The sequence below is a fragment of the Panicum virgatum genome, chromosome 9K (assembly GCF_016808335.1).
Source record: "Panicum virgatum strain AP13 chromosome 9K, P.virgatum_v5, whole genome shotgun sequence".
NCBI classification, from domain to species: domain Eukaryota; kingdom Viridiplantae; phylum Streptophyta; class Magnoliopsida; order Poales; family Poaceae; genus Panicum; species Panicum virgatum.
In genome coordinates this window covers 33,852,974-33,867,072 of record NC_053144.1, presented here as the reverse complement: position 1 = coordinate 33,867,072, position 14,099 = coordinate 33,852,974, and the positions used below count along the sequence as shown (strand labels likewise).

General features: G+C 43.4%; 1 protein-coding gene and 1 long non-coding RNA gene across 2 annotated transcripts; one reads left to right on the top strand and one right to left on the bottom strand.

The window, feature by feature from the left end:
- The first annotated feature begins 886 nt into the window (after positions 1–886).
- On the top strand, positions 887–2,838 carry LOC120651277. Its single transcript, XR_005666058.1, has 4 exons — positions 887–1,319; positions 1,442–1,567; positions 2,287–2,358; positions 2,603–2,838. It is a non-coding gene; the product is annotated as an uncharacterized LOC120651277 (long non-coding RNA).
- A 5,835-nt stretch (positions 2,839–8,673) lies between these two features.
- On the bottom strand, positions 8,674–9,482 carry LOC120648675. The gene has a single exon (XM_039925378.1). The coding sequence runs from the start codon at positions 9,329–9,331 to the stop codon at positions 8,813–8,815; it is 519 nt and encodes a 172-aa protein (XP_039781312.1). The 5' UTR covers positions 9,332–9,482; the 3' UTR covers positions 8,674–8,812.
- Positions 9,483–14,099: the final 4,617 nt, after the last annotated feature.

Genomic DNA, 14,099 nt, shown 5'->3' with positions numbered 1-14,099 from the left:
TAGTGGCATTTGTTTGTATGTTAATTGTTACATCTTGATTTTTTCCATATGACATGTTTTCTTCCATCTTAATAGAGAATAGAAAAGATATGTTTTTGAATAATAATTGCTAATATAACTTAATATTTTCCAATGTTATGGACAATATAAGGTGGTGTCCAAAATTGAGCGGCGTACGAGTTCGATCATGTCATGAGGTGTTCAAATCTCAAAGTTTGACTTCAATTACAAAAAACTATGTGAGATATGTATCCATTTGTGAAGAATGTGTGGTCTCACTTAAGTAAAATTATTTAATTTTTATATTACAATCTTATGGGTCAAAAATATATTGTCACGTCGACTTTTAGAATTTTTTAACCTAATTTTGATATTATTGTAATTATTATGTGCTAATTTGGATGTAGAAGTTTGAATTGTCCTTGGAAGACAATTGAATTTTTCATCTAATTTTAGTATATGAGCTAAAATAGAACATATGAGCCTAAATATAATTTGTATGCATTTTTAGAAATCTTATTTGAGCTACACATAGTTCAATTTGGAAATACTTTTGATAAGCATGTAGAAATTTATTTAAACTATAAAAATAATAAATCAGTTTTAAATTTTTTGAAACTTGTAGGTAACAACATATATATATTCTAATACATATAAAAATTGCATTAGGGTACAAAAGAGAAAATTGTACAAACTTATTCTTTAGTTTTATTTGTCTCTTATAGTTTATGAATAAATGATAAATTTTGTTAAATAGACCCAAAGGGCCCATGTTTCTACTCGGCCTGCCACGGCCCAATTTTTCTGTACCATCCATCCTCGATCTGACGATCAAGGTTAGGCTCACCTGGTATAAAAGATGCTTTGGCCGACCGCCAGTACCCTAACCCCTCTTCCTCCTCCCGCGCGCCGCGCTCTCTTCCTCCGCCCCCGCTGCTGGTCCTTCGCGCCCTCCCACTGCCTTCCACCGTAGCCCCTCGTTGACCAAGGATGCGGGTGCGGCCGCATCCTCGTAGGGCTCCCTCCCCACGAGTGGCGTGTTGGGCTGGGGAGACCTACGCGTTGTGGGTTGCGGTGGCTCCCCTTCGTCTACAGAGCGAGGCGGCGGGGGACAGGGCGCCGCCGCTCCCCTTCGTCGCGACGAGCAGGCGGTAAAGCGGGTGGTGCTAGTGCGGCACGGGCAGAGCCCTCCTCTTCCTAAGCAGACTCACGAATTGATTTGCTTTTTTTTTCAGATTGCAGATCCACGAATTAATTTGCTTTCTTTTTTTTCCAGATTTGCTGGCCTGCAGTAGCTGTCCTGTTGGATCAAGCCCCAGGTACCTTCGTTTTTCTCCCCAACATCTCAAATCCAACCTGTTCGTTCTGGTCTAGGTTAATCAAATGTAAAATAGGAGCTGCGTTTAATCCGTGCTCCTCGCCTCTTCTTTTCTCCCCATAGGCGGACTGTGTTTGGTTTGTTCGGTCCACAGCAGCAGCGCATCTCCCTCAGGCCTAGCTCTGGGGCATGACGAGAGGGGTCTAAAATGTTGTTAACTTGTGCTGATCTGCTAGCTCTGAGTAACAGGTAGAGTCCATTTTTATTTGGAGTCATGGGTCATATGCCTTTGACTAGTGATGTTATCTGAATCTCTGCTAGTTGGTAACATCTGCAGCTCAGCTCTTCTCTCTAGTTAGCAACAGAAGTTCTTCAGGTTTATTTCAGTCATCAGAGTTGACATCATTGTCTTGCTACTGTTACTAACCATCTTGCAATCATTACTTGCTTGTCTTTAGTACTATTTTCTTTGGTGGATCATGAAGTCTGTTGCTAAGAACTAGTTTCATTCCTGTTAGCAAGTGTGAACAGGGAGAAGAGTAACAATAATGGTAGCGAGCACTTCCATGTATGCAGTCTGCTCACACACATCCATGCTTGTTTAGATCGGTGCTTGTTTAGATCCATGCTTTGCACAATGGCTGTTAGGTTGCCATGGATCTTTATTCAGCTAGAGCCAAATTGGTTAGTTTATCTGTCATTGAACATATTCCTTAGCCAAATTGGTCATTACAAATGCATCAACTAGTATTGACTTGCTAGTCTTCTACTCTGCGACTGTACTTGCTACACTCAACCTGATTAGGATTTCAGAGCTCTTGCCATACATGCAAATCTAAGTACTTGAGTTTCTCTCTAATAGTATTTGTTTATTTTGTCTTTGGCAGTGGCATTCTTTTTATCAGTACAAATGTGTTGCGTTTGCTGGGTTCATATTTCAAATTAATTAGCTATATTTCAAATTTCAGGATGAGCAACAAGATGTGCAGGAGTTAGCTATGCTCCTTTCCAGTGAAAGATATGCAACTAACGGTCCATTGGTATGTGACATAAACATAACAGTCCTGGCTGGCCAGGCTAGTCTAGGATTGTGACATAACCAGTGCTTCATTTGTGTATTTATAATTCTATTATAATTACTATCTTGGATAATTTTGAAAAATGAATATGCCATTGTATTTTGCTTTCTGGATGTGCTCCATCTTTGATGGTTATGCTCAGCATTTTAGTAGGTTCCATCTAAATATTGCCCGCTAATAAGTATTGTTGATGTGCTCTTTTCAGGATCCTAAATTTTGCTCGTCTGGTGGAATTGCTTCAAAATTTTGCTCTTCTAGTGGTATTTGGTGATGTTGTATGATCTTTTCTTGAGCATTTGTTGTATGAAAAAAATGAGATTCTGTCATTAGTGTGCTACTGGATAAAAACATGTGATGTGATTTTGTATAAAATTCTGTATTGGTAGTGTTGATTATATAGGCTTTATATCTTTTATTGGGCTAGAAAAGTAATTCTGAAAAGTGGGCTGCAATTGAGTGAAATGTAATTGTGCAAAATTTAGTGGGCTATTTGGGCCAGCTGAAATAAACTAATGGGCCCAAAAAAGGGAGGCCCAAAATTATTGGCCTGAAAAAATGGGCCACATCAGCGTCAACGTTTGACTCCACGTCAGCGGCCATGTCACAGTCCACGTCAGCAGCAACGATTTTGATGATCACATGACTATTCAATCTATGACAATTTCTATGACGTTAATTTTTGTCATGAACAATGGGCTTGGGTTGAGTTGTGCAGGCTCATGGCAATTCTATGACGGTTGGGAAATGTCATAGATTGCGTCAATCTGTGATGTTTTTACAAAACCATCACGAGACTTTCTGTGACGCAGAATACATGATGTTATTTGAAAACGTTATAAACAGTGCTTTGTGATGATTTTTGAGGTCTTTATGACATAATCGATTGGTCATGGAAGGTAACATGTCTTGTAGTGATATGATAGAAAGGCTACATATGTCGACACATATTTCTCTAAATAAATTGTATACAACATTACAAGTCATCTAGTTCATAAGACTATGGCAGAGTGTTTAGAGCACTCTCATTGGAACTTCTTGGATGAAGTAATAGATACAGAGATTGTCTTGCTCACAAGGAAACAGATGTTTTAGGCTATGAAGCTAACATCTCAAGATATCTTTACCGAGGGATACATAAGTGTTTTCATCCTAATGGATTGAGAACAATATGGTGGTGAGATACAAAGCAAAATTAGTAGCACAAGAGGTTTATGCAAAGCATAGGCATTGATTTTCAATGCAAATTATTCTCTTAAAGAATTTTTATAAATTTGTGATACTATCTTTTGATTAGCAGTACAAAAGCATCTATCATTGCAGTTGATAGTTGATAGATGTAGTGATTGCATATATTTATATGATCACCTGGTCTGGCATATTTGTGAAACTTTCAAGAAGGAGTTTACATACCCAACCCTCGTACATAAAATCGCAACATATTTTGTGTATTGCTTGAGTCAATATACAGCTTAAAGCAGTTAAGTTGAATTTGGTACAATCGACTTTGTGTGTACTTCTTAAACTTAAGGGATACAAAATTGATTACATGTAGGTGTTCATTTTAATGTCCTTGATTGGACTTCGTAGTCATATATGGTGGTCAATAATCTTGACATCATTAGCAATGAACACACATTGATAGTTTGTGTATTCTAAAGATGGAGTTCAAAATGAAAGATACGGACTAAACCAATATTTTATTATGTGTTTATGAATTGAGCATCTTCTCCCAATGTTTTGTACAAAGCTATTTATATCCAGATCATATTGAACGATTCAATATGAAGGTATCCTATGGTTGTTACACCTCTAGAAAAGAGAAAGATTATTTTATGCCATACTGATTGAGATGAGATAATAGGACATATGGTTCATTATCTTCGTGCTATTGATGCGCTAATATATCTTGCAAAAGTTCCCAGCCGGATATTAATTTTGCAAGGATTTGCTATCTAGTAGCATGCTACTCCAACCAAATATTGGTAGATTGGAGTTAAGAGCATCTTTTGATACCTCAAATAGCACATGTGATCTTGGTATAATCCAAGATCTAATAATGTGGATATAATGATTCTGATTATTTCTAAGACCCCAAAATTCAGATCATTGGAAGGCTTAATGTATATATGGAAAGACCATTTTGTGATTATCTTTTAACTAGGCATTTATGGTCAATTCCACTAATCATTCTGATGTTGTATTGCACAAGGCTTTACATGAATGCGTATAGCTTGATAGAATGGTATATAACATACTGAAGTTATGTGGTGTTGAATCCATTGAATCAATAGTTGTTACCTATAAAGGTAATGCAACTTGTGTTATGTAGATGACGACAAGTTATACTTAGTGTAATATTTTTTCACTAAAATGGTTATGTTCCATAGGCAATACGGACATATGAAAATTTGCAAACTAAGTGATGAGATGTTCACAGAGTCTACAATACTCCACATTTCTTATGTGTTGAGTGCATTGATATGAATTTACTTTGAGATTTTCAAGTATCAGGGGGAGAGTTTCTCTGAATAGTAACTTGTTGCAAATATTATATTGCACTCTTTTCTTTCTATGAGTTTTTCCCTTAGGGTTTCTCATATAAAGTTTTTAATGAGGCAATATCAACACAAGGTTACGTCATATCATCCATTTTTTCCCACGGGGGTTTTTGGTGGATGATACTCAGACATAACATGCATTTTACTCTTTTTCTTTATGTTAGTTTTTTTTCCATTGAGGTTTCTCATATAAAGCTTTTGATGAGGCAACGCCAACACAAAGATCTATTTCCCCAAGGGGGTTTTGAAAGATGATATTTGAGGCATATTGACCATATGGTCAAGGTGCTATTAGACTAAGACTTTAGGTTTATCTCAAGGGTCTACTAACATTGATAATTGTATATTATGGTGTTTCTCCTTATTTTTTCATCGGGTTTTAAAATGTTTTGCCAGGTATACCGGTATTACTTTGGTTTTTTCCCACAGGGTTTTGTAAATATTCTCCTCACATTTTTCATGAAAGGTTTTTGGGGGAGTTATATATATTATATTGCATCTTCTGATTTTTCCCATAAGGTATTCAAGGAGTTATTCGATTAATTACAAGACCACAAGAACCAGAAATTGATCAATGTGAAGTGTTGTTAAGAAATTAGAATTAGTGATCAATTTCTGTAATAGTTAATTAGATTAATGATGTCATTAGGTGGTTACCTTTCATGAAAGGACCATCATGAAAGGGCCATCATGAAATGGTCAACTCAAAGGGCCAATCCCAAGGGACATCATGCCCTTTGAACTTGTATACATATGCAATCAATCCCATCAATAAGAATCAATCATTCATTCTCTCAATATTCATTCCCTCAATTCATTTGCTCTCTCAATTCTAGTTTCAATTCTACTTCCAGCAGTATATACAATACTCTCAAGTAACTATGAACCGTCCATTTAGTTAGATAGTTAGGTTTGGACAATTATCGTCACATATTACCTAGTTTCGGGTAATAGGAGAAATATAAATTTATGGGGCATATTACCTTGTAATGATATATGCAACTGACTCAATAACGAGTGTGCAAATTTTGCAAGTATATTTATGGAAGGACAGCGTATGGAGTAAGCTGATGAAGAGTTTGGCGAGGAGCTGATGGATTATCCTAGAAAAGACTGATAACGCATTTCGATCAAGGCGGTTACAAGTCTTGGTCAAAGTTGACAAGGATCCGGTCAAAGGCAACGAGGGCCACGGTATGAGCAGGACCAGTGTGAGGATGTAAGTTGGACATTTTATAGAAGTCTGGTTTCTTTGGAAAGCTTTGTAAATATGTAATAGTTGTTTTTTCATCAAGTTTATTTCGTTGTGATTGATTAGTAGTCTTTTAGTTTTATAGTATATATAGTAGTGGTCAGGGCTAAGAATAATGATCCATCAATACCTTTTTTCTCGACTCTAGCTAAAACCCTAGGAGTTGAAGTAGCAGTAGTTTTCGACGACTTCTTCGGTGGTAAACAGTGCTGCATCTCTTTGATCTCTGGTTTGCCTGTAAACATTGTTTTACCAGATTTTCTAGGCTTTAATTACCAGCGTGTCGCTGTAGTTTCAACTAGTTTATCAACCAATTTATCCCATCTCTTTTAAATCATACAATGCTGCTATTGTTTCAATCTCTTGTTAGTTTTAATTGATATCACTAGTTATCGATTTCTTTAAGTTCCAGCATCCGATCTCTTGCTAGTTCTTAATAGATTTTACAATTTAGTATATGATAATAACCATATATCTATCGGATTTATCTAACCTTTTCCTGCTTAATCTTTACTAGCCGATAGTTTACTTGATTTTCATCTCATTTTCAAGTTATCAAAATTTTGTTCCTCATTATAGTTAACCTTATCGGCTAGTTCGTTTAATCTAATCTCGCTATCTCAAGCTGTCTCGGTAGATCCTTGAATAGTGGCTTTAAAATAAATCTTATTAGTTAGGTTTGGTTTTCTATAAAAATAAATATGATAAAGGTAACTTGGAGTTTCAATGTGATCAAAAATTTGTTTTAGAAATAAGCTTTGCAATAATTAGATTCAATGACAAGTTTGCTTTACGATTAAGTTTATCGTTGCCTCTATTCGTTGTTTGGGAATTGGCTCCATAGCCGATAGCCTCGGTGATGTATCAGACTTCAAGTCTCATGTGTTTTGTAGAACTCTTCAGAATTCCAGCCGATGTGTTATCTACTAATTAAGTTTCTTTCTTTATCAATTACAGGTCAAATTGACTCTGAATCTAATTTGCAGCAGCGGCACCGGAGATAATCAGAGCTGTCAGACCTTAGCGTGTCATGCTCTGTAAGGCTCTTTGTTCGATTTTTGCGGCAACAGAGTGCTTCTATGTCAATTATTAAGTTTAATACTGTTTAATATTAGGACATGCATGTCATTTATGGATTGGTGTGTGCGTGCTCCCTTATTTTCGTAGGATAATAATGGACGTTTGACAATCAAGTTCGGATAAAAGTTACAGTTTTCGAGTACAGAATGGCTATACAGTATACTGTAATAAGGCCAGTCTCGGTAGGGAGTATCATCGCACAGTTATAAAGACTGTGAACTAGGTAACCGAGCTGAAGAAGTGTCAAGGTGATGGCATTCTTCCTCCTCTCTCTTCATAATTGCCGTGCCATGTCATCAAATTTAATGCTCATTACGCTCCTATGATACTGCCATTGAAACTGGTTTAGTCCGGAATGCTAAGAGCAAGTTTTCTGGGTTCAGAGAGAGCACAACTGGGCGCTCTGTTTCTTTTTTTAACGCTCACCAATCATAATGAGTGCTATAAACTTGACATCCTGTTACCATGATACTACCAAATCATTCGTTGAAATGGTCCCATATATGAAACTCATTTCACTGTTAAAGCATTCCTCTTCTAGAACACTTGGAACATTTTAACTTCTAGAACACTTGGAACATTTTAGCTAGGGTACAAGAAAGAAGCAACTGCAGCAGAAATTTCGGATGGAAAAGATAAAAGCCCACATAAGAACAAAAGGACGCCTATGACAGATAACTAAATCCACAGCACTTCCAAGGCTTTTTCTGAAAATACAATAAGCAAAATAAATCCTAATTATAATGGCAGAGGTGGATAATTCAAGTTCTGAGGGTACCTCAGCATAATTTTTTTTTGTATCGGCAAAACTGGTTGATTAGAAGTGTGGATACTAAGTTTTTGTTTATTAATGGTATTCTGATTAATAAATATGTTTTATACAATATCCTTGCTTGTTATGATTAGATTACTATTAATCAATGATGGAATGTTTTGCTTTTTTCTGGAGTATTTCTAGGATTTCACTTTTTTTTTTCCAGCACGTCTCATGTGAAGATGAACAAATTAAGCCTTACTCAAATTAGATAAGAATGTTAACGTTGTACCTGTATATAGGATCCATCAATTGAAAGAAAGTGCTTAGGAACTGGGTGACAAATATAATTCGGACCAGAGTTACGTTCAAAGAAATCATTTGCGCAGAAACAATGGAACATACTGAACTGTTTGCATAAAAATCCAGATAACATTCGAATGCATCCAATAGAATCCAGATCGATAAGCAGTACTACGAACTTCGCGCACTACCAAGGAAACAGTTGACATACGTTTTCTTCTTCAATATAAATATTTTCACCGTCCTTTTGCTCCCTCCTTTCCAGCTCACAAACCCCATCAAGAAACCAAAAATAAAAACACGAAACGCACACCGATGAACCACTCCACTTGGCTGTGTCGTCATCGTCAAGCACTTTGTAAGCGATATCAAAAGCGAAAGCGTTCACAAAAGATGACAACAGATCGATGGTACAAAAATAATAATTCCTTAAACAAACTGAACAAATTTCTAAGAGTTTCCCCTGTCCTAGGTCGATGATTCTCTACATCCACCGCCTGGTGAGGGCTCATGCCGTGCCTCGACGTTGAGGACAAAGAAGGCCTTGTCCTCACCACCTACTGCTGACATCTTGGCTTCGTCGGTAGGGGTCGCTCCCGGCAGCTTCGCGTCGACGTCGGTGACGCTGGAGAGCTTGGCCGCGTCGCCCTCGGCCGAGGAGCGCTTGAGGAACTCGATGCAGTCCTCCACGGCTTTGTTCCGGATGGAGTCATCCCGCCGGCACGCCACAGCGACGGCCGCGTCGGAGTCGCGGTGCCGGCTGGCAGCGCGTTGCGACGAGGCCTTGGACGACTTGCCGCTGCTGGTTCGCTGCACGGAGGCCCTGGACACGGCGGAGAGCATGATGAGGCGGAGGACGACGTCGCGGATGCGCTCGAGCAGCGAGACCGACGCCGCCGGGCGTGCCGTGGACGCGCGGCAGCCGCCTCCACGCACTAGCCGCGGCATGCAGGCCGCCGTCGCAGCCTTCATGGCCTTGGCTCTCATGCTGCTGCTTGTGCTATACGATGAGGTCGCTGGATTTGAGGAAGCTGATGGAGTGAGTGTGAAGTGACGTGGGTGTTTGTAGGGTCTGGACCGGGAATACTGCAGGGATGTTTAAGGTTTTATATAGGGTAGCTTAGGAGTAAATTATATCAGTATAGTGTACTGGTTGAATGAATTAATGTTGGTATGCGTCTCTCTGGGTTAGGCTGGACAAGAGCCATGGATATATATTGCGCAGCTGAAGAGCTATTGTGCAGGTAGCTTTTGGCTTCTGCCTTGTCCCTTTGCGTTGCTACGTGTAATGGCAACCTGTAAAGATGGGATGGGATAAACTAAGCAACGTATATACCATGTCGTCTTCTGACTCTCACAGTCCTACATGCTCAATGGAAATTAACCAAATGTTGCATATCCACTTCCATCAATTGGTTTCCCTCAAAAATAAAAAAGAAAAGAAAAGAAATGTCGCCTTGATAATCTTAATGAATGTCAGCATATATAAAGAGAGCTTGTAAGAAAGCTGATTTAGTTCCCGCAGTACCAAGACAGTTTAGAGGTAGAGGAATCACAACTTGATGCTGACATAAATTTTAACCGGAAAACACACACACACACACACACTAGTAAGGCATGAAGTCTACCTTCGATTTTTTTCTTTTGAACTACGATAAGTAGATAGACGAAACTCCCAGCCGGCCACCGACCAGTGCAAAACAATCATCAATCACTTGCTATATCCCATACACAGTCTGCAGTGGAAGAACTCGATCAAAACCATCTTCCCGCTGTTCAACTAGCTGCAGTCTCCCGGAACCAGCCAGGATGCTTCACATGTGAATCCCCAATTCTTTACAGCGCAAACTCCAAGTCCCTAGGTTTAACCCATCTGCTCCGCACATGCGTCGTGCACTGACGGACAAAATTAACCATCCGGATTAACTAGCATATCGCATACTACCCGTACGTATCGCGCTGCGGGAATCTCAAAGCGACGATTTGTATACTATTTCCCAGCGTTGGGGGCAGGCACGGTGCGTGCACGAGGGATTGGTTCTTTGGGCAGCTTTCCTGCCGGGCCACGGGAGTACAGGCGGACATCGAAGCACCTAGGGCAGCTTCCTGCCTTTGTGCGGCGGCAACAGCGCATGTAAAATACGAAAGGGGAGCACGGCCATGCATGTCTCAGCGCACGCGGGTGCATGCCGAGGTAGATCCCCAAATCTTGTGCGTCCACCGACTGGGCCTTTGAATATCAGGGTTAGAGTTAGAGTTGACTTTTTGAGGCTAATCTAATCCTAAAATATCCAAACAGAATGAGTTAGAGTGGGTTAGATGCATCTAACCCACCCAAAAAACTACCCCCTCCAAGAGGTGCTTATTTGGGTTAGAGTGGTGGGCCCACCCTTTTTTCCCCTCCGTGGCTGTGGACGGTTCGTCCTCTTCCCCATCCGCGCGAGGGGCGCGCGAGCAGGGGGGCGAGCGCCGCCAGTGCCGCCTCGCCGCCCCTCCCTGCGCGCCACCCTCCCCACGCCGCCCCTCTCGGCTCGCCACCCTATCCTCGCCGCATAGCCTCGCCGCGCGCGCTGTCCAGTCCTCGCCGCGCCGCTCGAAGAAACCGGCCAAGATCCGTGGCGGCCCTTGCCTCACCGCCCATCCTCGGTGCGCCGGCCGTCCTCCCCTCGCCGCCCTCGCTGTCCCCACATGTGCATCCGCCCCTCTCCGCCACCTGCGCCCTCGCCCTATCGAGGTCGCCGGCGAGCCCCCGCAGGAGTCTGCGTCGCGACGGCCGCCAGCCGGTCCGAAGCGAACGGCAGCACGCGCGGAGTACCCCACGCAGAGGCTGAGCGTCGGGGACGGTGGCCGCCCGGGATCCTCGCCGCCCTGCGGCCGCTACCGGACGCCGTCCCTGGCGACTTCAGGAGAGAGAGATGGTGTAGCGTGGGAGGGAGAGAGGAGCTAGGGAGGAGGGCACACAAAGCTGGCCACACCAAATCCTGGTAGAGAGATATCAAATGATTAAAAAAGTGCATTTAATCTGACTCTAACCTTTGCATCCAAACATTACTTTGGTTAGATTTAGTTTAGGATTAGTCTAGAGCTAGAAACTAACTCTAACTTCTAACTTCTAACTCAGTTAGAGCATCCAAATAGGACCCTTGTTTATATGCTCTTCGATATATACTCCAGGATAGTTTGATCAGTATCTCTATCTAGGTCATCATCGTCTTTATTATGTGCAATTCAGCAGTTTCCGCTCTCATCCATGTATTGATGCTCGAACAAAAAAAAAATTACATCCATGTATTGTCGAATGACTATGTAGCCAACCTCGTTCCCTCATCAAATTATGTGGCAGCAATGCCTAGTATCTAGGAAAAGCGGTGTTTTTTTTACCAAGGCTAAAAGCATCTCCAAGAGACTAGTCATAATTCTAGCTCAATTTAGAGATTACAAGATTAGCTAAAAAATAAATAGCTCAAAAATAAATAGCTCAAAAAACTAAGGAGTAAACCAAGAGGCTCTATAAAACTGGACTCTCCATATTTTACTTTATGTGGGCCCCATATGCCATACTCCTACTGCTTCCTCTTCTTCCCGCCGCTCACCGCTCGCCACCCCGGCCGTCCCTGCATCGGCCTCCGACTGTAACACCCTAATTTAAATTTCAGCAGTTAATAATAGATTTATTTGGCTTTATTTAAATTTCTAAGGTTTATTGTGTTTAGTATGGCATTTAATTCAATTTTGTTCCATTAAGTATTTAAAATTTTGTCTAAGGTTAAAACTTTGTTGTTGCATTCATGCTGGTGCATGTTTTTATTTGAGTGTGGTTTGAATTCAAATTTTGATTTGAATTCAAACTTTGTTTGAAGTAGAAATAGAAAAGAGAAAGGAAAATAGAAAAGGAAAGGAACCCAAAACCCAAACCACCTTCCCAAGCCCAGCCCAGCACTCAGCCTGGCCCGCTCCCTTTCCCGCTTAGCAGGCCCGCTCGCCCTCTCCTCCGCTGGCCCAGGCCGTCTCGGCTCCGCTCGGTCCAGCCCAGAGCGCAACACCTCCACCAGCCCAGCGCCCGCGTACTTCGGCCCAGTCCTGCGCCGCGCGGCCCGCTCACCCTGCTCGGCCTGCAGCCGTGCTCGCTCCGCCCCGCGCGCTGCACCCACTGCCAGCCGGGCCCGCAAGCCAGCGCGCCCGCTCTCACCCGCCTGCCACCAGGCCCCGCTTGCCAGGTCCTCCTTCCTCCTCCCGCATCCCCCGCGCGCTCAACGGAAACCGCCGCAGATCTCGCCGAGATCACGCCCTGGGCACGCACGCCCAAATCCCCGGGCTCGTGCCTTCTTAAACACCCTATCCACCCCCAGGTACCCCAATCCGCATCCCGCCGCCTCCCCACAAACCCTAGCCGCCGCCTCCCTTTGCTCCGCTGCACAGAGGCTCTGCTCCGCCGCACTCACACCACCCCGCTGCCTCTCCACCCCGAAAGATCCTCGCAGGAGCACCGCCGTGCACCCAGGGAGCTTCCCAAGCTCTCTGCCCCGGAGCCCAGGCCCCACCTCGCCGGAATCACGCCCTAAACGATCAACGGTGAGTTGCGCCGCCCGCCCAATTCTCTCACCGCCGTCGACTCTAGTGCCTAATTGACCCCTGGAACACTTCCACAGGACCTTCGCGGGCCGGATCACGAGTTCTAGGAGCCGGAGACACCCTGCAGCGGCCCTCCTTCGAGCTCCGTCCGTGCGCCTCCGCCTGAGCTCGCCGCCTGGCTCGTCTGCGTCGCGCCCCGTCCGATTCCACGCCCGGTGAGCCTCGCCCGCACCCCCTCTTCCTATTGCACGAGTTGTCGTAGCCCGTAGGCCACCCTCGCGGCACGAACACGCTCGCCTGGCGCTGTTCCACCGCCGCCGAGCCACCCCTGTCGGTGAGACTCCCTCTCCCAGCCCCGCAACGCCCCGCTTTACACCTCAGTGGTTTGCGCATACCGCGTGCATGCTTCCCGGCCCATCCCTGGCTCAAACCCACCCCCGGAGCGCCGGATGGGCGAACTCCGGCGGCTCCGCGGCCGCGCGCCGCCGCGCTCCGTGAGCAGCGCCGCCGCCCCGCGCGCCCAAACCCCCCCAGCCACCCGATCCGAAAGCGACGGCCTAGATTAGATCTAGGACCGAGCCACCCTGAGCAGTCAGATCTAGATCCAAGCGCCCTGAATCAAAGATAACGGTTCGGCCTGTGTATTTTCCTTAAGAGCCCCTGAGGTTTTCCACAATCAACCCGCGGTCCAGCCTTAGTCAAAAATAATTACGTATAGGTCCTGTTTTTAATGTTTAGGTCCCTGCTCTTTCCGGAAATAGTGCCCGCCGTCCCTGTCCTCGTGTTTTTGCAAGTTAGACCCTAACGCTTTAGTTTAATTACGTTTTAGCCCTCGGTTTTTGCAGAAAACCCCCTGGAACTTCAGTTTTCTTACAAATAAGCCCCTAGAACTTGTTTTTAGCCTAGAAAACGCGTTTTAGCTCCGTTTTTAGCGTTCTTTATATCCACGCGATCGTTGTAACGAGTAGAATAGTTTTAGCTTAGTTTTTCTTGCTGTTTTTATGTATTGATGTATTGTTTCTTAGTTTTTGTTAGTGTTTGCTTGTATGCTTATTATCGTGCATTGTTTTGGCCATGTGTTCGTGAGTAGACGTTGATCCATCTGAGGAGCCTCAGTACCAGTACCAGGAGCAGCCGTCTTCCGAGCACTTTGAGCAGCAGCAGGAGCAGTACGAGGAAGGCA